The sequence below is a fragment of the Asterias rubens genome, chromosome 1 (genome assembly GCF_902459465.1).
Source record: "Asterias rubens chromosome 1, eAstRub1.3, whole genome shotgun sequence".
NCBI classification, from domain to species: Eukaryota; Metazoa; Echinodermata; class Asteroidea; order Forcipulatida; family Asteriidae; genus Asterias; species Asterias rubens.
The window spans coordinates 25,362,605-25,386,525 of NC_047062.1; the positions used below are offsets into that span (position 1 = coordinate 25,362,605).

At 40.2% G+C, this 23,921-nt stretch overlaps 1 protein-coding gene across 1 annotated transcript; it reads right to left on the minus strand.

Annotated features, from left to right (window-relative positions):
• Positions 1-346: 346 nt before the first annotated feature.
• Positions 347-6,108, minus strand: LOC117306997 (DNA-directed RNA polymerase I subunit RPA12-like; the record flags this gene model as incomplete). Its single annotated transcript, XM_033791617.1, has 4 exons — positions 5,978-6,108; positions 4,896-4,999; positions 2,824-2,930; positions 347-362 (listed from the first exon to the last, which is right to left on the minus strand). Coding segments are annotated over exons 1-4 (267 nt in total), but the record flags the coding sequence as incomplete, so codon positions are not given.
• Positions 6,109-23,921: the final 17,813 nt, after the last annotated feature.

Below are 23,921 nucleotides of genomic sequence, written 5' to 3' on the forward strand. Positions count from 1 at the left end.
AATTTGAAGTAGCGCAATTTTCAATAAAACACAGTTAAAAAATTGGCCAGGGGGTTTCCTTACGGGTGGCGAACTCTTTGTCACTGAACTTTTGCTCTTCTGTTTTCAGAGCTTAAAATATAAAACCAAATATTTGGGGGCTTGTTTTTCAAAACTTACCAAATGATAAATCACCCAATATGAAGTGGCGCATTTTTCAATTAATAAACACAGTTGAAAAATCAGCCTCCTCATCAGTAAGACATCTCTTTGGCATCAGGTGGTCGTCTTTGTTGTCGTGGTCGTCGATTTCATCTCCTTGTTCCAGTGTAGACCGATCCAAAGATGTTGATTCTCTTCAGGAGTACTCAATCTCTTGATGCCTGTTAATAAAAAATTAAAAAATTACTTTTACATAAAAAAAGAACCTTTGACCCTAACCATCCTGGGGTTGATTTCACAATGAGTTAGGACTGGTCCTAACTTAGGACTAGTCCCAGGAGATATTCAAAACTTAAGGCTAGTCCTAAGTTAGACAAGTAACTTGTCCTAACTCGAGACAAGACTAGTGTTAACTCTTTGAAGTCCACCGCAGATCCTTCAAGATCCAATTGCATGTTTTGTTTGTTTCTGTTTTGCTGAATGCTACACTGGTAACCATATTGTGCTTTACACACATGTCATGTAAACAGTGAATTTCTGCTTGTACTAATCCTCATGTAGCACTGAAATCTGTAATTCAGTGATGCTCGTGGCTCTTCAACAGTGTTACCCCTGATCACTAGGCCATTTATTTTAACCAACTGAGCTCCCTTGGGAATAAACTGCCTGTGCAGCCAAATATGTTGTGACCAAGCTAAATAAATCACAAGAACCATCTCTGCCCTCACAGGTACCTACTAACCCCTGTGCAATCTATGGAAATTGTATGATAAACCTAAAAGGGTCTTCAAGCCTAAAGCCCGGTTCATACTTCCTGTGAATGCCAAGCAAACTTTGTTGTCACGAACTCGCAATGAATAACTTGCAACAGGTGAACTGTGTCACAACCCCTTCGAAACATTCCCTAAGAAAACAGGGCTGTGTCGCCAAAATTCACTTTGCATTTGCAGGAAAAAGGAACCAGGCTTAAGTAGTGATTAACTTACTTGCATGATGGGCAGAAATAGAAGACGGTTTGTCCTTCATCAGCTGATCGTGTTTGCCTGGTGTGGAAATGAAGTCCATCGTGACCGCACTTGGCACATGCCCTGTCAATCTGAAACCAGACCAGATACAAAAATGAAATTAAGAAGTGGTGAAAAATAACCAAGCACTGAAAAAGAAATTGTTGTGATAATACGCCTAAAAGGTAGGGCCATAACTTTGTTGTTTTTTATCAATGATTAATGGACAAAATATAGAAAGATGAAATAAAACTGCGAAAGTTTCAGCAAAAAAAAGGTGTACTGGATACATCAACAAATTACGTTTGTTTTTTTTTTCCCAAAAATTTACAAAACATTTGCCAGGGGTTTCCTTACTGGTGGCGAACCCTTTGTCACTGATTTTTGCTCCTGTTTTTTCACAGGTAAAATATAAAACCTCTGAAATAAAACGAACCTATTTGTATATCAAAATATTTGGAGGGGTTTATGTTATTTTTCAAAATTTACCAAATGTCAACTTTTAATTTGAAGTGGCGCAATTTTCATTCAAACACAGTTAAAAAATTGCCCATGGGTTTCCTTACGGGTGGCGAACCCTTTGTCACTTAATTTTTGCTCTTCTGTTTTCAGAGTTTAAAATATAAAACCAAATATTTGGGGGCTTGTTCAAAACTTACCAAATGATAAATCACCTAATATGAAGTGGCGCATTTTTCAATTAGTAAACACAGTTAAAACATCAGCCTCCTTATCAGTAAGACATCTCTCTGGCATCAGGTGGTCGGCTTTGTTGTCGTCGTCGTCGATTTCATCTCCGTGTTCCAGTGAGCTATTGCCTTGAGTTCCTCTCAGTGTAGACCGATCCAAAGATGTTGATTCTCTTCAGGAGAATCAATCTCTTGATGCCTGTAAAAAAAATATAAAAAATGTAAAAAAAATTAGTTTTACATAAAAAATGAACCTTTGACCCTAATCATCCTGGGGTCAATTTCACAATGAGTTAGGACTGGTCCACACTTAGGACTAGTCCCAGGAGATATTAAAAATTTAAGGCTAGTCCTAAGTTAGACGAGTAACTTGTCCTAACTCGAGACAAGACTAGTGTTTACTCTATGTGAAGTCCAACGCAGATCCTTCAAGATCCAAAAATTTTGCATGTTTTGTTTGTTTCTGTTTTGCTGAATGCTACACTTGTAACCATATTGTGCTTTACACACATGTCATGTAAACAGTGAATTTCTGCTTGTACTAATCCTCATGTAGCACTGAAATCCGTAATTCAGTGACGCTCGTGGCTCTTCAACAGTGTTACCCCTGATCACTAGGCCATTTATTTCATTCATCAAACCAACTCAGCTCCCTTGGGAATAAACTGCCTGTGCAGCCAAATATGTAGTGACCAAGCTAAATAAATCACAAGAACCATCTCTGCCCTCACAGGTACCTACTAACCCCTGTGCAATCTATGGAAACTGTATGATAAACCTAAAAGGGTCTACAAGCCTAAAGCCCGGTTCATACTTCCTGTGAATGCGAAGCAAATTTTGTTGTCACGAACTCGCAATGAATAACTCGCAACAGGTGAACTGTGTCACAACCCCTTCGAAACATTCCCTAAGAAAACAGGGCTGTGTCGCCAAAATTCACTTTGCATTTGCAGGAAAAAGGAACCAGGCTTAAGTAGTGATTAACTTACTTGCATGATGGGCAGAAATAGAAGACGGTTTGTCCATCAGCTGATCGTGTTCGTCTGGTGTAGAAATGAAGTCCATCGTGACCGCACCTGGCACATGCACTGTCAATCTGAATTAAGACGAAATACAAAAATGAAATTAAGAAGTGATGAAAAATAACCAAGCATTGAAAAAACAAATTTGTGATAAAGCGCCTAAGATTAAATAAACTGTGAACGTTTCAGCAAAATAGGTCTACTGGTTCTACTTGCTGAGAAATAAGAAAGAAGGAAATAAATCCATCCAAGGTAAAGATTTCGATACATCAACAAATTATGTTTGTATTTTTTTCCCAAACATTTAAAAAAAACTTGGCCAGGGGTTTCCTCACGGGTGGCGAACCCTTTGTCACTGATTTTTGCTCCTGTGTTTTCACAGGTAAAATATAAAACCTCTGAAATAAAACGAACCTATTTCTATATCAAAATATTTTGAGGGGTTTACGTTATTTTTTTAAATTTTCCAAATGTCAACTTTTAATTTGAAGTGGCGATATTTTCAATCAAACACAGTTAAAAAATTGGCCAGGGGTTTCCTTGCGGGTGGCGAACCCTTTGTCACTGAATTTTTGCTTTTCTGTTTTCATAGTTAAAAAATATAAAACCAAACATTTGGGGGCTGGTTTTTCCAAACTTACCAAATGATAAATCACCTAACAAATAATGAATTAACACAGTTTAAAAATTGGCCAGAAGTTTCCATACGGGTGGCGAACCCATATCACTGAATTTGGCTCTTCTTAAGAGTTAAATATAAAACCTCTGAAATAAAACAAAAATATTACTAACCAAATATTTGTGGAGGGGGGAGGGAATTTTCAAAAATTACGAAATTATAAAAAAATTGCCTTTTAAAATGGAAGTGGTACATTTTTCAATTAAACACTGTTTTGAGTTAAAAAAAATTGGCCAGAGGTTTCCCTACGGGTGGCGAACCCATATCACTGAATTTGGCTCTTCTTAAGAGTTAAATATAAAACCTATGAAATAAAACAAAAATATTACTAACCAAATATTTGTGGAGGGGGAGGGAATTTTCAAAAATTGCGAAGTTATGAAAAAAAATCACCTTTTAAAATGAAGTGCTGGTACATTTTTCAATTAAACACAGTTAAAACACTGGCCAGAGGTTTCCCTATGGTTGGCGAACCTTTATCACTGATTTTTGCTGTTTTCAGAGGGATGAAACCTCTGAAATAAACTAAGCAAGTACAAACAAAGAAATTTGGGGGTTGCTTTTTTTTCCAAATTTACCAAATGATAAGGCACCTTTTATTCAAACCAAAATTGTGCATTTATCTTTCAAACAATTTCATAATTGACCAGAGGTTCCCCTACAGGTGGCAAACCCTTTACACTGATTTGTTTTTGTTTCTTTCCTGAAACTATTTTAGGGGGTTATATTCTTCAAAAGAAACCATATGAAATAAATCACCTAAGAAATTTCATCTATTGTGCATCTTTTTCATAAACCAATTTTAAAAATTGCCAGAGGTTTCCCTGTGGGTGGTGAACCCTTTTCACAGATTTTAATTGTACACATTTTTTATAATTCAGAGTTAAATATAAATAATGAAACCTCTGAAAGAAAAAAATGCAAACAAAATGTTTTGGTGGTTATAGCATAGACAAATAAACAACAATAAAGTACAAACATTTCTGTATGTAAACATCAAGATATAAACCTAAACAATTTGGACATTTCCTAAGATAAGGCCGGTTTCTCAAAAAAAAGGAAGGAGGGGCTTTTTATTTTAAGATGGCCACCATTCTTTTTAAAATGTCAAATATCCATTGTTTTTCTACTGCTCAAACACACAATACATAAATAAAACGTTTTGATCCAGCCATTCAGATTGTTTTAGCTGAGAACATTTAAAAATACTCTTTAAAAAAAATTTGCGCGATTTGTTTTTTTTAAATGTGCATAAAAAAATTAAATAAAAAATGAGGCGGCCTGTAAAAAGGAAGCGGGCGGGGACGCTAAAAACAAGTTCCTTTTTTTACTTGGCCTAAAACTCCAGTGTTTCACTCACCAGTTGTCCTAGGTCTTTCTGGCTGACGACCTCCTGACGACCTTCAGCATTCTTGCGAGAGTTGAGACCCAGGTATGAATGATAGACCACACCATGTAATGCAGCTGTAATGTGAAGGAAGACAAAAAGTGACTTTTCATTCATTCAAAAATATGCTGTCTATGGTTATGATAGTGATATATGCGGTCACAGCTGAGTGATACAAAGAACAAAAAAATCACTGATAATGATAATAAACACAACTTTACACAAGTGTTACATTTTGTTGAAAATCTGTGAATGAAAGGAATGTAATTTTAACTTGTGTTGGTCGATTTTGAAATCATGAGTGCCCGGCACTGGCAGGTTGCACAGCACAGACCATGCCTCATCATAAGATTTGAAAATCTGAAACATTCATTTCCAAAAAATGACAAGTCAGACAGTCAATATGGGGATAACTTTCCGTACGGCGCCATCACTTTTTCACTCATTTTTACAAACAAAGTAATATCTCATTGAGGTAAATTAGATACTATAATATTTCATATCGAATTGAAAAAGTGGTTGTACCAAACAAGGGTATTTCTTTTAGTTTTTTTAACCACAACTAAAAAAGATTATTTTATTTATATAATATATATATTTATAACAGCGGATGAGCCACCAGGATGAAATCATTACAAAGGATGACATAAAAGGCAATCATTAATCCTACAGACAGGCCTAGTAGTAGTAGGCCAGTTATAATAATGTAAATTACAAAATTAATATTGAAAACTTAGTCTATTTTATTTATAAATATTATTTTTTTTACTAAAAAAATTATTCATTTTTTTTTGTAAACTACAAATTTTCAGTCACATGTCATGGAACATTTACATCATCAGAGTCAAAGTCATTGAGCTGAATTTGCATCAATGTATTGAATATAATATTCAAAGTATGTTGCGATCATGCATCAGCCTCCTCCCCCACCGCCTCCTTGGTCACGTCCCGGCCCGCCAACCCATTTTATAAATCACGCACAAGTCCAGGGGGGCCATCACACACAACTTTACAAGCTCCGGTTTCTACAAGAAATACATATATTCCATACTTACTTTTTGCATTTACTTTGTAAGGACATGTCTTGCGTTTCATAACTACTGTTCCTTTTTCAGGAAATGGTAAAATGGAGCCAAATTGCGGGCAAAATTCTCTCGAAGAAGCAACTGACTCCTATCCCTCCATGTTTTCGAGAAATTCTGATCCAGCATGCGTTTTTGAATGGGACGCACGTGATTTATCAAGCTGGACTTCATCCGTAAATTCAGCGTTGAATTTGGTTTAGGGTATCTGACTAAGTATTAAAATAGGAATCGCGCCCTCTGTTGGCGGATTGTAGAGTCTCCCGCGCAAAGTTAATGAGTTGTACTAGTTGATGCACCTGCTGTATGATTTTGATAAATTCTGGTTACAAATACCAAGTGCAACAGGATAAAAAATGAAATAAAACAAACATTATCACCAATATGAACCACACCACATCACTATCTAAGAGAGAAATCTCTTCCCACTATTAAATAAAAATCGCTTTAAATTTGTTTGAAAGTCACTCACAAGATGCAAAACAACAAAGACATAATAATATTATTATATGATTTTGTTTAACCATGATAATGCTGGAAAATAGTTTTTGCCCCCTGCTATTTTATGTTTAAATTGTCTTGTCATGTGTGTCCTCAAATGCATTTTGTTATTTTTAACCACGGGTAAGTTTACATAATAATAAAAAAACAAGAGGGGAGTAAAAAGTTATGTTTTAGTTGCTGCTGGGGATAAGCGGGCACTGTGGCGACACGGTGTACTGGTAGGTCCATTGTGCGTGTAATCCAGAGATGGGACACCGGTTCGAATCCTACCCGTACCAAGAGGGCCATGACTTTTACTGCTTGCACCAGTAAGGAATTGCGGTCCGTCATCTATTCCCAAATTAGGTGTGGATGATTAACAAAACAATACCAAAACATTATAACCAATTCGAGCTACGAACTGAAAACAAAATTTGACAATTAGGCCTACACTGAAGGCCTTGTAGACTTTTTCAAGCAGAATTTGACAAGTTCACAAGGCTAGCTTTATAGATTTTTCCAAACAAAATTTGACAAGTTCACAAAGTATAGCCTTGTAGACTTTTTCAAGCAAAATTTCACAAGTTCACAAGGCTAGCTTTATAGATTTTTCCAAACAAAATTTGACAAGTTCACAAAGTATAGCCTTGTAGACTTTTTCAAGCAAAATTTCACAAGTTCACAAGGCATTAGCTTGTAGACTTTTTCAAGCAAAATTTGACAAGTTCACAAGGGTATACCTTATAGATTTTTTTCAAGCAAAATTTCACAAGTTCACAAGGCCTTAAAGGCCTTATATATTTTTTCAAAGCAAAATTTGACAAGTTCACATTAGGAGGACTGCTCTCTGCTCTTAAGCATTTCGGTTATTAATAGCAGTAGGCGTGTGGGTCACGATCACTGGTCTGGGGTCAAAAACACTGGTCTTGGGGAAGTGGGTTCCAAAAAATGCAAAACAAATCTCCACGGGGAAGTCCAGCATTTTTATCCAATTTGGGGCAACAAAATGGAGACATTTCAACCAGTGGCGTCCACACATTCTATCAAAATTACGCATAATTTAGAAAGAAAAAAAAATCACAAGGGGGGGCACTGCAGGCTCAAAGTTCAGAGTTTTAATCAAAATTTTTTCTAAAATTTCAGAATTTATGCTGCAGTCTGAAGACAACACCCACACATGGGTACAATCAGATGAAAATAAACAAAACATGCACTTCCTTTTGTAAACATTCACACTGAAATTATCTTTAATACAATGCACAGTCGAATCATCATATCACTTTGATACCCATACAGGCAAATAACGGTACAGAAACATTTGTCTTAAAGCCACTGGACACTATTGGTAATTACTCAAAATAATCATTAGCATAAAACTTTACTCGGTTACGAGTAATGGGGAGAGGTTGATAAAACGTTGTTAGAAACGGCTCCCTCTAAAGTAATATAGTTTTCAAGAAAGAAGTAATTTTCCACAAATTTGAATTCGAGACCTCAGAATAAGGTTTTGAGGTCTCGAAGTCAAGCATCTGAAAGCACACAACTTCGTGTGACGAGGGTGTTTTTTCTTTCATTATTATCTCGCAACTTCGACGACCAATTGAGCTCAAATTTTCACAGGTTTGTTATTTTAAGTACATGTTGAGATACACCCATAGTGACAATTACCAATAGTGTCCAGTGTCTTTAAGTGAGGTTTTAATCATCACAGGAATTTCAAAACAAGTCTCACCCTAGTGTCGTTTAGAGGCAAAGAGCAGGGCTCAATTTCATGGCTCTGCTTACTGTCCAATTCTGCGCTTATGATCCTGATTGTCCGCTTGTGCAAGCGCCAAATTTCTGCGCTAGCCTTTTAAGCGTAGAATGCCTAGTAACACGGACTATGCACACGCAGAAGCCAAAATTCGCCGCTAACCTGTGAAATACGCTTGCCGTACGTAGAGAATTCCCTGCTTCCTTAAGCACTGATTCTGTGCTTACGGTAAGCAGAGCCATGAAATTGGGCCCAGTTTACGTGTACAGTTATTAAGCAGGATTTGAAACTTTGCATGGTGGAAATACGATATGGAAAGGTTTGCGGTAACACCATGTAATGACTATCTCTAATGAGTTGGGGTGGTCCTGAAAAGAACCGTTGGTTTAACCCGACACTTTTGATCATTATGCTCTGATCGTCTTCTGGAAAAAGCTGGACTCTGATGCTGCATGCTGCTTAAGTACTGTGGAGGCGGATTAGCTTGGTGTTGCACGAAGGCGGGAAATAGAGGCAGGAAGTTGAGTTCGATGATGCGTGGTGAAACCTGTTGTGGAGCCTTGGGTAGTGTGTAGGGGGTGTGAGCTCACTGAACTGTGTGAGTAGGATCAAGCACAGGGGATAGTGAGGGTGTGGGGCCTAGGTGACTGAGGGTATAGATGACCCAAAGCAGTCTAATGGTTAAGGGGTTGGGGGCCTAGGGGGTGGCCGTGGATATAGAAGATCCATTGGTCGGGAGGAGGGGAGCCAGATGTCGCTGATGTGGAAGCCGAGTCTTGGGGTACGGTGTCATGCTTGTGGATCTCAATGGCCTCTCGATGGTCTCTCGTCTTGGGTGCCACGCCTGGATTGGAGCAATGATTTCTGCTGCTTCCCAGTCAACTTGCTGGTCAGTGATGTGGGAATGCTTGACGATGGCGGATTTATCGAAGTCTCCCCTCCTTCCGTGTGCTCGATGTTGGGAAGGTTACATCTGGTTTCCCCGACGTAAACCTTACCACATTCGCATGGAATGCGGTAGACTCCGGCACAGGTGGAGGGGTCCGTCTTGTCCTTGTGTGATTGGAGAGAGTGATGGAGTTTCTTAGGAGCGGTTTGATACTTAAGCAGCATGCAGCATCAGAGTCAGTCCACCTTTCTCCAGAAGACGATCAGAGCATACTGATCGAAACGTCGAGTTATGCCGACGGATCTTATCAGAACCACCCCAACTCATTTCCTGGCAAAATTTAATTCTTATATTTCAAGGACACTGGGCACTGTTGGTAATTGTCAAAGACTAGCCTTCAAAGTTGGTGTTTCTCAACATATGCAAAAAATAACAAACCTGTGAAAATTTGAGCTCAATCGGTCGTCGAAAATGCGAGATATTAATTAAAGAAAAAAAAAACACCCTTGTCGCACAACGGTAACACGAATTTATGTGCTTTCAGATGCTTTATTTTAAGACCTCAAATTCTAATCTGAGGTCTCGAAATCAAATTCGTCGAAAATTACTTCTTCTTCCAAAACTCTGTCACTTCAGAGGGAGCTGTTTATCCAATGTTTTATACTATCAACCCCTCCCCATTACTCGTTATCAAGAAAGGTTTTACGATAATAATTATTTTGAGTAATTACCCGTAGTGTCCACTGCCTTTAACAGAAATGTTATTAGATATGTATTGCTCTGGCGTGATTGTTTTAGCTTGGTGCGCTACATTTTTGGCAAAACAGGCTGTATAATCCCGAAGGAACGGAGATGTTTAAAAGCACTGGACACTTTTGGTAATTTTACAAGATATTTGTTAGCATAAAAACTTGGTTGGTAACAAGCAAAGGAGGGCTGTTGATAGTATAAAACTATGTAAGGAATGGCTAACTCTGAAGTAACACAGTTTTTGAGAAAAGGGGGTAATTTCAAACCCAAATATTTGAATGTGATATTAAAGACTTTTAGTAGGCATCTGAAAGCACACAAATTTGTGCATCGAGGTGTTTTTTCTTTATTTATTGCCTTATAACTCTCGTTGACCAATTACAAATTTGCACAGATTTATTCTTTTATTGATATGTTGGGATACACCAAGTGAGAATACTGGTCTTTGACAACTACCATAGGTGTCCAGTGCCTTTAATGAATGGAATAAATGGCCCTGTGATGTTGAAATGCCATTAGCCTCACTGCTGAGTGACAGATTTGAGTGACACATTTCAGGCCATAATTGATAATAATATTTATATCAATTTTCATCCTCATATGTAGAAGAACAAAATGGGCAATAAATATTTGGTTAAATAAAATAACAAAATGGGCAATAAATGTTTGGTTAAATAAAAGAACAAAATGGGCACTAAATGTTCGGTTAAATAAAAGAACAAAATGGGCAATAAATTTTCGGTTAAATAAAAGGTGTGGGAATCAGTTAGAGCTACTGGACACCTTCGGTAATTGTCATAGACCAGTATTCTCACCTGGTATATCCCAAGATATGCATGAAATAACAAATTTGTGAATATTTGGACTCAATTGGTCATCGCAGTTGCAAGAAAACAATGAAAGAAAAAAAACACTTGCTGCACAAATTTGTGTGCTTTCAGAGTGAGAAATTATCTCCTTCTCAAAAACTACGTACCTTCAGAGGGAGCCGTTTCTGACAATGTTTTATACTATCAACAGCTCTCCATTGCTCATTACAAAGTAAGCTTTTATGCGAACAATTGTTTTGTAATTACCAATAGTGTCCACTGCCTTTAAGTCTGTCATTGTGATAATATCCGTTGAGTTATTATGATGAAAACTCATCACTGCTACAGGTAGTCCAAGAATCCAATAAGCTTGTATCCCAGCACCTGTAGCTTGGCATCTTCTTGGCTGATGATGCGTTCTTTGACTCAAACAGGAGATCAGAGTTCTCAAACAGCGATGACTGCGTGTGATGCCATACTCGAGGAAAGCGCCCTCACATGGGCTATTGCAAGCACTGCTTGGATTTCATCTTTGCGTGGATTCCCAAATGGTCTATATGGAATGAAAAACATTAATGTTTGTTACATAATAATAAAATATAAAATACATAAAGCCTGAGCCATACACGAGTTGCGGAAGTGAAAGCGATTCTTCTCTGCATCACAATTGAAAATCAGAGCATACAAGACGTGAATCACTTAATTTACTTTGCATTCCCTGGCTGAAAACAAACTTTTTCTTTTTTTTCTTTTTAAAATTGGATGATATTGTAGTGTTGACCAGGGATTGTGATGCACACAGCTTTAAATGACACAAGAATGCTATTGACTGGATTTACTGTATCTTGTTCCGGAGCTTTATTTACACTTAACAAGTCATGACTTTTACACGAAGAAGAAGCTAAACCAGAGGACTCTCTCTGGCGAGCAGGTTGTTTGATTGGTCTGCAGGGGCAGCCAGCAAGGCTCTCCGACAGGAGTAGTGCTGGTGCCCCCTACTGGTCGATCGGCACAACCGCTACACTGCCTCCTCCTAGGACACTGCTTGTCCCAGAAGCGGGCAGCGAGTGTCATCGCTTGCCAGTGAAGCAACCCCTTTACAATGGCAATAAACAAAACAAATATGGGAGAGACTGTCGTGGTGGTGGTCCCGATTGCGTCGCGGTCCTGTGGAGTAGCTGTTGCTTGCTCCCAACACTGCCGAGAACTCCTTTGGGAAATCGTGGTGGCGGGAGTTTGCAGGGGTCCTCGATGAATGTCCCAACATACCTGGGTGCAGTAATCTGTAGGGGAGGCCGGTCCGGCGGCGCTGTCTGGGTGCTGTTATCTGTAGGGGAGGCGAGTCGGGAGCCCTGTCTAGGTGCTGTTATCTGTAGAGGAGGCAGGTCAGTTGGCGCTCACTGTCCGGGTGATGTTATCTGTAGGGGAGGCGGGTCGGGCGGCGCTCACTGTCTGGGTGCTGTTATCTGTAGGGGAGGCGGTCGGGCGGCGCTCACTGTCTGGTTGTTGTTATCTGTAGAGGAGGCGGTCGGGCGGCGCTCACTGTCTGGTTGTTGTTATATGTAGGGGAGGCGGGTCGGGCGGCGCTCACTGTATGGTTGTTGGTATCTGTAGAGGAGGCGGTCGGGCGGCGCTCACTGTCGGGGTGCTGTTATCCACCTGACATATTGGCACGGTGAAGACGTGTTGAAGGTTGCCTCACTGTTTGGCCAGGTGTCCAGAGTGTGGGTGTCCTCCGCTCCACTGGAAGGGGTCCTGGTCAGAGCTACCCTCTGCCCCTGGGGGAGGTGGTGTCATGCCCAAGACTCGAACCAACACTCTGCTGATCTTAAAAACTATATCGGTGTTCTGATTCACTACGGGCCATTACATGCCACAAATAAATGGTCTTTAATTGGTTTACGAGTCAGTCAGAGGGGATAGTATAAGGCTGCTGCACTGCAGCCCAACCATGAGCCAGTTACGTGTAGACGCCCAACAAGCGTGCTGTGTGACCTATACCTGACGCACTTCAGCTACTAGAGGTACGTTTTTTCAGATCAACACAGTGTTGGGTCGAGGCTCAGGCATGACACTTGTGTATGTACATACAAACCTACATATATATTTGCATTAGCCATGCGGGTCCACTTTCGAGCGCGTCCCGCAGCAGACCTTCAGAGTCCCTTTAAAGCTGAGGCTGTCTACATACGACCAAGTAACTGATAAAAGGGCAGGCTACGTAAACAGATAATTACCTCTATAGTATTGTCAGTGTTTTCTCTGTCTTGTTTTGTGGGTGTCGAGCTTTCTATCTTGCTGAAGATCTCTTGGCTTAGCTCCGGTTTAATGTGTTGCATTTCAATCCTGTCAGTAAGAACACAAATATAGAAAAGTAAGAATTTTTTTTGAAACAAACAGACAGGAATCACAATAAAGGGTATCACTTTGCATTCTTCACGTCAGCAGTTTTTTCAAAGGTTGTAATTGTTGCTTAAAGACACTGGACACTATTGGTAATTGTCAAACACCAGTCTTCTCACTTGGTGTACTAACATATATGCATACAATAACCAACCTGTGAAAATTTGAGCACAATCAGTCGTTGAAGTTGCGATATAACAATAAAAGAAAAATCACCCTTGTCACACGTAGTTGTGTGCTTTCAGATGCTTGATTTCGAGACCTCAAATTCTAAAGTTTAGGTCTCGAAATCAGGTTCGTGGAAAATGACCTCTTTCTCGAAAAGTACATTACTTCAGAGGGAGCCGTTTCTCACAATGTTTTATACTATCAACCTCTCCGCATTACCATGATTACTCGTTACCAAGAAAGGTTTTATGCTAATAACTATTTTGAGTAATTACCAATAGTGTCCACTACCAAAGTACCTGAGACCTCTCAAACAAATTTTTAGCATGTGAATGGACATGTGAGCTAGAACTGAAAATAGTACATTCATTTGCTTTTTTCTTCCTCAGAGTATGGGTTTGTGTCCCAGTCTTGACACATGTGTCATTGTGTATTGTGTAGCGAAACTGTCTGAGGTATTTATGAATGCATGTTAAAGAACAGAGTACATTTATCGTAAAGAGAAGTGTATCTGGCATAGGCTGCATTTAAAGGACACATTGCCTTGAAACAGGCGAGTTGGTCCATGAAAAGCTTTTAACACCGTTTGTTACGAAACTCAGATAGTGGTTAGAAAGATGATTTAAAAGTATAATATATTGATCCACACAAATATGCCTCGAATTGCTTGGTTTTCTATTTACGTTGTGAACCAACACTGCAAATTATTTTGTAGAGTCAAACTTTTGACTCCTTTTAAGCTCACCCCACATCATATGCAATTGGTCTTATAATTCTAAACTATTAGCTCGGTCTACTTGTAGAAAAAATAAGGAGCTTTTTGAGACACCCTTCAGGTGCGAAAAGTGATACATATTAGAAGCAAGTATTAAAGTCGAGAAAATAGAATGCTGTTGCAAACTGCTTACCAACCAAAAGGACCGATGGTATAAATGCAAAAAATAGTTAATGGCCTGAGGTTTGACCCTAGCAGAGTCTTTCTCAAAGGCTGAATGACAACACCACAACTTTATTGTTAAAGTCCAAACAATATGCAAAGTGCACTCAGAATGATTTGAACCAAGCTTCTTTTCCGGGGTTACAAACAAGGAATAATTTCTATCCTCAAAGTAACTGACTAGTTTATAGAGTTAAGGAGTGAGGGTATAGACGACCAAAAACAGTCTCAATAATGGGTGACAGGAGGAAACTAAAGGGGGGGGGGTAACTAGGGAGGGACCAAGGATATAGGAGATCCATTGGTCGGGAGGAGGGGAAGCGAGATGTCACTGATGTGAAAGCCGATGCCTCGAGGTACAGTGTCCTGTTTGTGGATCGCGATGGCCTCTCTGATGGGCCTTGGGTGCCATGCCTGGATAGGAGTAATGAGTTCTGCTGCTTTCCAGTCATCTTGGTGGTCGGTGATGTGCGAGTGTTTGACGATGGCTGATTTCTCGAAATCTCCCCTCCTTTCGTGTGCTTGGTGGTCTCCAAGTCTAGTGGGAAGCAACCTCGTCCCCAGAGTGTGTCGAGCGGTTACAAGGTTGACCACTCTCTCGCCCTGGTATTGGATAAATTGCATATCTAAAATGTTTGGATACGTATGCAAACTAAAATAGTCTGGCTACTTTTCGAAATTTACATCTTCGTCATATAATCTAGTAGTACGGTACCAGATTAAATAGCTTGTTTGTACTCTGTTGGTTGCCGGCATAAAAATGGAACATATTCTAATATTTAAAAGTCGTTGTCCAATCAGGGTCCAAGTAAGGAGTTTCCATTCCAGGATTTACTATTGTAAACATGGTTGAAAATAAAGTAAACGTGGGGACGAGGTTGAGTGGGAAGGTCTGTGATGTGCGAGTGTTTAACGATGGCTGATATCTTGAAGTCTCCCTTCTGTCCCTGTGCTCGGTGATTAAGTCCAGTGGGAAGAATAAGTCCGGTTTCCTCCGACGTAAACCTAACCACATTCACATGAAATACGATAGACTCCTGCACGGGTGGTGGGACACTTCTCATCCTTGGTGTGATTGGAGAGAGCTAAGTAATTTTTTTGGGGGAGCTGAGTCATACACCTTGGTTCCTGCCTGCTTGAATATGCATTCAAGGCGATGAGAGGGGGGCCCTACATGTGGGTATGGTAAACTAAATGCAGGTGTGTGTGTGTTTGTCCATGGGTACAGGAGACTCTTGGGTCGGTGGACGAGCTTGCTTGTCTTGACTTGCTTGGCATTGTATCCGTTCCGCTGTCGAGAAGTAGTGGTGATGGCAACTCGTGCTGGAGGCTGTCCAGGTTACAGATGGTACTATGTATAAGCACGCTGAACCAGCGCATAACGCGGTTGACTGACAACTTGATAGCTGGGTGATGGAAGGACCGCTGATGGAGGTAACTGTCGGTGTGGGTGGGTTTCCGGTAAATGCTGTGGTGAAATGTGCCGTCTGGGCTTCTGGTGATGAGAACATCCAGAAAGGGTATTTTTCCAGACTGTTCCTGATTGGGAACCTGATGCTTGGGTGTTGTTGGTTGAGGTACTGCAGAAATTCACGAAGAGAGTCGTAGACTGGGTCAGAGGTCAGCGGTGAGGAGTGACGACTCAGAGGTCAGCGTTGAGGAGTGATGACTCCTCAAACTCTTCCATGAATATGTCAGCTAGGACTGGAGGTATAGGAGATCCCATGGAGGTCCACGCCGTCTGCTCGTAGTACTTGCCCTGATATTGAAGAAACTAGAAGTAAAAGACCAGGGTCATGTGACAGTTTCTTCTTCGCTATGAGGCAAGCCTCACCTGTCGGGACGTTGGTGGTCTGAAGAGAGATTCCAAAACTTACCAAGATGTCAGTGAGATGTAAGTTCAAACTGCGGGTTATGTCAACAAACTGAGTGGAGTTGGAACATGGTGATCTGTGAGACCCACCAGGGGTCAAAGTACCTTCCCTAGGTACTAGGTAGTTTTGCAGTTGGGGCAACCTCTAGAGGCAACTATGGGGCGGTGGGGAACTTCCAGCTTGTTGATCTTGGGATTGCCAAAGAATCGGGGCAGGTGGAGCTGGATGGGTGGAGCCTACGGTAGAGTGGGACAGAGAGAGCTCCAGAGAGAGGAGTGTTTGCTGGCAGCTCTTTGGGAGGGGGCGGTATGAACCAGATGAAAGAATATAGCTTACCTCCTTGGTGTACTCCGTGCGGTCCATGACGACAGTGGTGTTCTTCTTGTCACAGACAGGATGTGGATGGATACGTCCAGATGAAGAATTAGGACGGCTGCCTGCTCTAACTTGGAAAGTTGGACTTTGCTGGTTTTGCCTTCCGTATAGAACCTCGTTGATCTTGATCCGGTCATCATCCTTTTCTGTCTTGCTGAGGTGCTTGCTCGGTGGACTGGATGATTTCCTTAATGGGGATAGACTGGGGAGAAATTCATACTACATTTAATACCAACATTGTTACAACCAAGTGTTAAAGGCACTGATGGACACTATTGGTAATTACTCAAAATAATTTTTAGCATAATAACTTACTTGGTGCACTATTTTCTCCTGATGTTTCAACCCTAGCAGAGTCTTTTTCAAAGGTTAAATGACAACACAACATTGAGCCTGTTTACAAGTTTGCGTTGTCATTTAGCTTTTGAGAAAGAATCTGCTAGGGTTCGAAACGTCAGGCCATTAACTTTTTTTCCCATTTATACCGCAGGTCCTTTTGGCAGTTTACAACAGATTATTATATTTTCTTATTTTTTATAGATAAGCCCAAAATTTCACATGTTTTTTATTTCATATGTGCGGTTGATTACAAACTATGGTGGGTCACTCAAACACAAACACTGTCTGCGACTTTTTTGTTACCTAATCCTGTATAATACCTTCAACTGCACAAGATCTATACATATTCATGAAGAAGTTCTAACCTCTGTAACCTGATTGGCCAGTTAATTCCTCTCCTCTTCCAGTCACACGAGGGCGCTGTCTGAAGCTGCAATCTGCTTCCTTAATTTCTTCCCAAGTACGGTGTGCCTAGAGAGGGCGGAGTTGAGGCCGTCTTGTAGAGTCTCCAGTTCTTCTTCAAGTTGTTATTTCTGAGCAGTCACTTCTTTCAAGGGTGACTGAGACTCTGAAAGCTCACTCTGGTCAACAAAAAATGAAATTAATGCACACAGTGTTAGGCACTGGACACTATTGGTAATTACTCAAAATATTTGTTAGCATAATAACTTACTTGGTAATGAGCAATGGAGAGCTATTGATACAGTGTAGCATAAAACATTGAGAGAAACGGCTCCCTCTGAATTAAAGTAGTTTTTGAGAAAGAGGACACAGAAGCATTACATGGTGCTATGTAAAGGCGCAGCCGTCGATTTCACCAAACACTTCCTAACTTAGGATTAATCATAGGACTTAGGACGAGTCCCAACCCTACATTGTAGCATGCAGACCTTAAGATTAATCCTAAGTTAGGACGAGTTACTCATCCTAACTCGAGATAGTATCCTAGCGTTTCGTGAAATCGGCTGCAGGTCTCATAATTCAAAAACATAGCCCCACATATCTTGCAGGATCTATTGAATGTTGTAGCGCCTTGAGCGTCACTATATAAGAAACCACTATTGTTATTATATACCATGATTGCTTTGTCCTTCGGATTGGACATTGATCATGAGACGTAGGTCCAATGTACTAGGATTGGAAAAAGACCGAGGAACACTTCAAGTTGCAGAAGAAGAGTACAGCTAACCCTGGTATTTGTTTCACATAGCAAGCACCCTTGTTAACAGGTTTCCTCAGGCTTGCAAGCTAGAGTGTTTAAGTTCACATTAAGAGGCATCATTGGTTTCATTACCACAAACACATAAAAAGACTTACAAAAAACAATAACAAAAATGAAAATAGTGACACAATTTTGAGTCTGAACTATTTCAGTCAAATTTTGTGATTCACTTTTTACCTTTTGGCTGTCCTGTAGATCCAAACTTTTCTGATCGTAATCCAGTTGTCGAGCCTCCAGACCTCTGATTCTATCATTGTGTTCCCTCCGCTTGGTTGTCACTGCATCCAGTGTTCACTCCAAATCTAGCGCCAAGATGGCGCCCTCCTTCAGCTTAGCAGAGGAATCAATCTATTAAGTAGCCATGGTAATAGTAGCCCTGTTCTGCAAAGGTGGCTCTGGCTAGTTTGTAGTGGAAAGAAAAAGGGGGATTGAAATAGGAGTCCAGTGCTGATTTATGTTTTCAGTAATCAAACACAAGATAAAGTGACTATAATAATTTTGGTGGAACAAAGAAAACTAAGTTTTTATATAGCGCTTTTCACACCAGAAGGGTCATTTAATTCATTCCTTAAACCATCTCAGCTCCCTGGGGAGTTACACAGCTTGTGCACGTATATGCGCTACTAAGCTAAATCAATCACAAGAACCATGTCTGCCCTCACAGGTACCCATTTACCCCTGGGTGGAGAGAAGCAATTATAGTGAAGTGTCTTGCTCAGGAAAACAAGTGTCATGGCCGGGATTCGAACCCACACTCTGCTGAACAGAAACACTAGAGCTTGAGTCTGGTGCTCTTATCTGCTCGGCCACGACACCCCACAATTTGCCGGCGCACCAACAACCAGACGGTCTTCCTATTTTGTCAATATCTTAGTTCAGGGGTGCCAGTCAGAAGCCATACAACAAACTGCCGTATAGCCAGAGATCCCAAGTTAACAGAAAAACCTGGGAAGCAGCCGCTGTTTTGAACACCAACATATAAACAGGAAGCAAGAATTTTAACAAAAATTTGTATGTGGCAGTGTATTTAACTAGAGGCCTTTTTACTCAATAAAGCCTTGGTCCACTTTGGAACCTACACAGTTACAATCATGTTGTTTTTTATAGAAAATTTCAACTTGGTTCAACTATGCTCTGCTTTCACACTGCCCAGCACAAAATATTTTTTTGATGAATGTGTAACCTCACAGATGTCAGGAAGTTTACAGACTTTGTTTGTTCAGATGATCTTCCCATCAAGGGAACTCGGCAAACTCACACAAGGGAAAATAAACACCACGCTGGAAAGAGGCACTCTCTCTCATCACCAGAAATACAAAACTACAGATTTTCAAACAATGCATACTGTTCCTGTATCTCGTAAATGATAGCTTTACTTCTTTTACAAAAGGCCAAAAGGGGTTTGAGAAAAATCCTGAAATCAGGAAAATTCCTGGGAAATCACACGCCTCAATCACAAAACAATATTTGCACACTGCACTCTCATAAAGTTTGGTCCGACTCTAACGACAACAGCAGACAAAACAAACTCTCACCTTCTCTACATTTATTGAGTTCCTCAGTAAGCTTGGGCGATATCTATTTATTTTATTCACGATATATCGCCGACAATATATCGCGATATTCGATATAATCGCGATTAATGAAATTTGACATCATCAGTCTTCAAACTCCAAGTGAAAGTTGTAGAAGAGACAGTCATAGCTTAAGAGAGGTGTTCTAATGACCTATTCTTCTGCTTTTACTCCAAACCTATGGGGTGCAAGATGTCTCAGCTAGCAAATACATCGCAATATTTAATCGATATTGCGATATATCGCGATTATCGTGATTATTGCATTAAATAAAAAATCTCTGAAAATTGGGACTTAATTGATCATCAAAGTTACAAGAGAAAAATGAAAGAAAAAACACTCTTGTTGCACAAATTTGTGTGCTTCCAGATTCATAAAAAAAGGCTTCAGGCCTGAAGTCTTTTAGTATTTGAGTGAGAAATTACCTCTTTCTCAAAAAAACTATGTTATTTGAGGGAGCCGTTCCTCAAAATGTTTTATAATATCACAAGCTCTCCATGTTTTAATGCTAACAATTATTTTGAGTAAATACCAATCGTGTCCAATGTATTTAAAGGAACACGTTGCATTGGATCGGTCGACTTGGTCTTCGAAAAGCATTTGCAACCGTTTGTTATAAAATGCATATGGTTAGAACAATAATTTAAAAGTATATTACAATGATCCACACAAATTTGCCTCAAAATTGCGTGGTTTTCCTTGTACTTTGCGAATTAACACAGTTGGCCATTTATGGGAGTCAAAAGTTTGACTCCCATAAACAGTCGACCGTGTTAGTCGACAAGGTAAAAGAAAAACCACGCAAATTCGAGTGATACTTGTGTGGATTATTATATTCTACTTTTAAAATATCTTTCTAATCATATGCACTTCATAACAAACGGTTACAAACGCTTTTCAAAGACCAACTCGACCGATCCAAGGCAACGTGTTCCTTTAATGCTAACAATTATTTTAAGTATATACCAATAGTGTCCACTGCCTTTAAGCAGCTATTCTAAATTGGGCACTGATAATCAGATAGAGAATGAAAGCAGTATATAAATACCTCTCCATCAGCCAGTCTAACATCTTGTAGATGATGTGCCTTGTGCCGTTCTGTTTCTAGATCCTAAACTAGGCTCATGTGTCTGTCATCCGCGAACTGTTGATGGATGCATACTGCTGACCAGTGAGTCCAAATCACTCAGGGTTAACTTGTCAGAACAACCTGACTGAACATAAAATAGGAAAAAAACAAATTATAAATAGTGTTCATTTAGGGCTACATAGTGTCTACTGCAAACCTTGCTAGATTGTATTCCCATCATGCACACTTAGGGCTACATAGTGTCTACTGCAAACCTTGCTAGATTGTATTCCCATCATGCACACTTAGGGCTACATAGTGTCTACTGCAAACCTTGCTAGATTGTATTCCCATCATGCACACTTAGGGCTACATAGTGTCTACTGCAAACCTTGCTAGATTGTATTCCCATCATGCACACTTAGGGCTACATAGTGTCTACTGCAAACCTTGCTAGATTGTATTCCCATCATGCACACTTAGGGCTACATAGTGTCTACTGCAAACCTTGCTAGATTGTATTCCCATCATGCACACTTAGGGCTACATAGTGTCTACTGCAAACCTTGCTAGATTGTATTCCCATCATGCACACTTAGGGCTACATAGTGTCTACTGCAAACCTTGCTAGATTGTATTCCCATCATGCACACTTAGGGCTACATAGTGTCTACTGCAAACCTTGCTAGATTGTATTCCCATCATGCACACTTAGGGCTACATAGTGTCTACTGCAAACCTTGCTAGATTGTATTCCCATCATGCACACTTTAAATTCAGGGCTCAACATTTGTGCTGCAAAAATGTGTTTGTTCAAATAAAGTCAATAAGATGATTAAACTGTGTTCTCATTTTGATTACAGTCTCTTCCCATTTCAATTCTTGTTTTGTAAATAAAATCCAGTTCCAGCCAAGAATCTTGTGTATTTTCCCCTCCAAATTCGAGCCCTAAAGTCCTACTTAATGAAATAATGGCAAAAGCAAAGAATGATAAAAATGAATTCAAACAAGCAGTGTTGTAGCCCAGAGCAAGTTCGAGTGTGCACAATGGTTAACTAAAGGTTGACCATTTTGACTCGAACCCAGGCTGGTCGACTGTGGTCAACCATTTGGAACCAGCCTCGCGCCCAGATGGTTTCTTCACTGGTCCCAACAGCATGTTCCATTCTAACATGTGTTAAGCGCAGAGGGGAACCAGTGACACTTTAGTGAAAAGGTGGAAGGTTGACTAGACTACCAAACGAGTCGTTTGGGCGAGTACGTCACTGCGCATGTGCGTTGCTAGTCTGTGGTCAACCACTGGTGGACTAAATGTGCACACTCGAACTTGCTCCAAGTGGGCTGTGCTGGGCGAGCCTGCCCAGTGCTCTGAGCAAAATACATTGTCCCACATTGCACAGATTTCCCTTATAAATCATAATACTGTCCACTGTGCATTGGTCTGAGACTCATCAAGTGATAATGAGTATCAAAGAGAGAGACCACAGTCAAAATGCAGTTGCATGGCCCCATCGGTTGAACAGTTTGGAAACCGGGTATCATTGTTCTTTGTTCCTCGGACCAGCTTAGCCAGCTACGGGGACAAGGCCTATTCCTGTATTGCCCCATGGCTCTTGAACAAGCCTATCTATTAAATTTGGCAAGTGGCTTTAATTAAAATGAGTCCTCTACGTGCTCCCTACTGCTGGACATCTGCAACGAGCAGCTTTTTGATTAGTGTGTCAAAGAAATTACAAGAATAGCAGATGCCACACAAAACATCCTTGATTTGGTTTTGACATCCTATTCAAACTTCATCGACACTTGCAACGTCACCAACGGTATGAGTGATCTATCTTATGGTCCTAATGCTTTACACTCTCAAGCGAAAAATCCAACAAGAAACAACCAAGAAGAGTCTTCCTTTACAGTAGGGGTGACATAAAAAGTCTGCATTCAGATCAGCCTTTCAAAACACTTTCTTCAATGCAAACCCAGACCAGTATTCCCTCTCAGGAAAATTGGAACTTGTTTAAATCCAAACTCTCTGAACTGACGAACAAGCACATTCCCTCTAACCCAAGCAAACCCTGTATCACCAGAGAAATAAAGAGACAATCCAGGGAGAAGCAGAAGCTATTTAACACAGCGAGAACCTATCAAAAAGCAAGTGACTGGTCAGCCTTCTTCATGTACCAAAAACAACTGCAGAAGAAGAAGTGCAAGAAAAACTAGTAGGAATTCCAAAATAACATGTTCAGCAACTCCTCTGACAGCTCTCACAAGTCATTCTGGAAGTTTATCAACTAAAAAAAAAACCAGGAGCTTGTCAACATTTCCTCTTTACAGTCTGGTAACAAAGTCATCTATGACAGCAGAGGTAAAGGTGCCGGGTACCGGACACTTCAGCACCTTGCAAACTCGGCACCAGCAAACTCGGCACTTCGCAAACTCGGCACCCACTCGGCACCAAGAATGTCGGCACCAAACAAACTCTTGAACTTTCTAAAAATTGGCATCAGAGATTTTTTTTCCCCGGAAACTTAATATGTCCGCACGTTCAGTTTTTTTTTTTTTTTTTTTTTTTTCATGTTGGTGAAAGTGCATCGCTATTTGTTGATGTATTTGGCTTTGAAAATGTTAGCGTTTGGATGACAATGACTTTTTGATTTTGAAGAGAGTGTGATTTGGGAGCGTGTTTTGCCTACATGTACATGGCGGGCATCGGCCGTGTGGGACTTTTGCCCTACCACACGGCGGCGGCAGTGACAGTTCAGCGTGCTCACCCGGTGTTTAGTGGAATTGTGCAAAGTCTCAGCAGCCTTAAAGGGTCTATGTAACTTTTGTAGGACAAAAAACACAATGTCCACAGATTTACACTAAACTTACACAGTTTAAAGATAATGATAGTAGAAAGCTTCCCTGAAAATATTATGTGCTGAGGTGCAGTTTTTAGGAAATGAGTAAAACAATGTCATGAAAATAATTTTCGTCTCATGAGACGAAAATTATTTTAAGCATTTACAAACGTATTTTCATGACATTGTTTTACTCATTTCTCAAAAACTACAGCACCTCAGTAAGTAATATTTGAAGGAAAGCTTTCCATTATCATTATCTTCAAACCCTGTAAATTTAATGTAAATCCATGGACATTTTGAAAAGGTATCCAAATCCTTTAAGGCTGCTACTAAAGTGGGTTACGATCATCTTGTAATAAAACACAGTGCATGACAGTCTGTTACAGATTTCATTTATTTACACGTACCCTTCATTTTGAATTTAATGTTTTA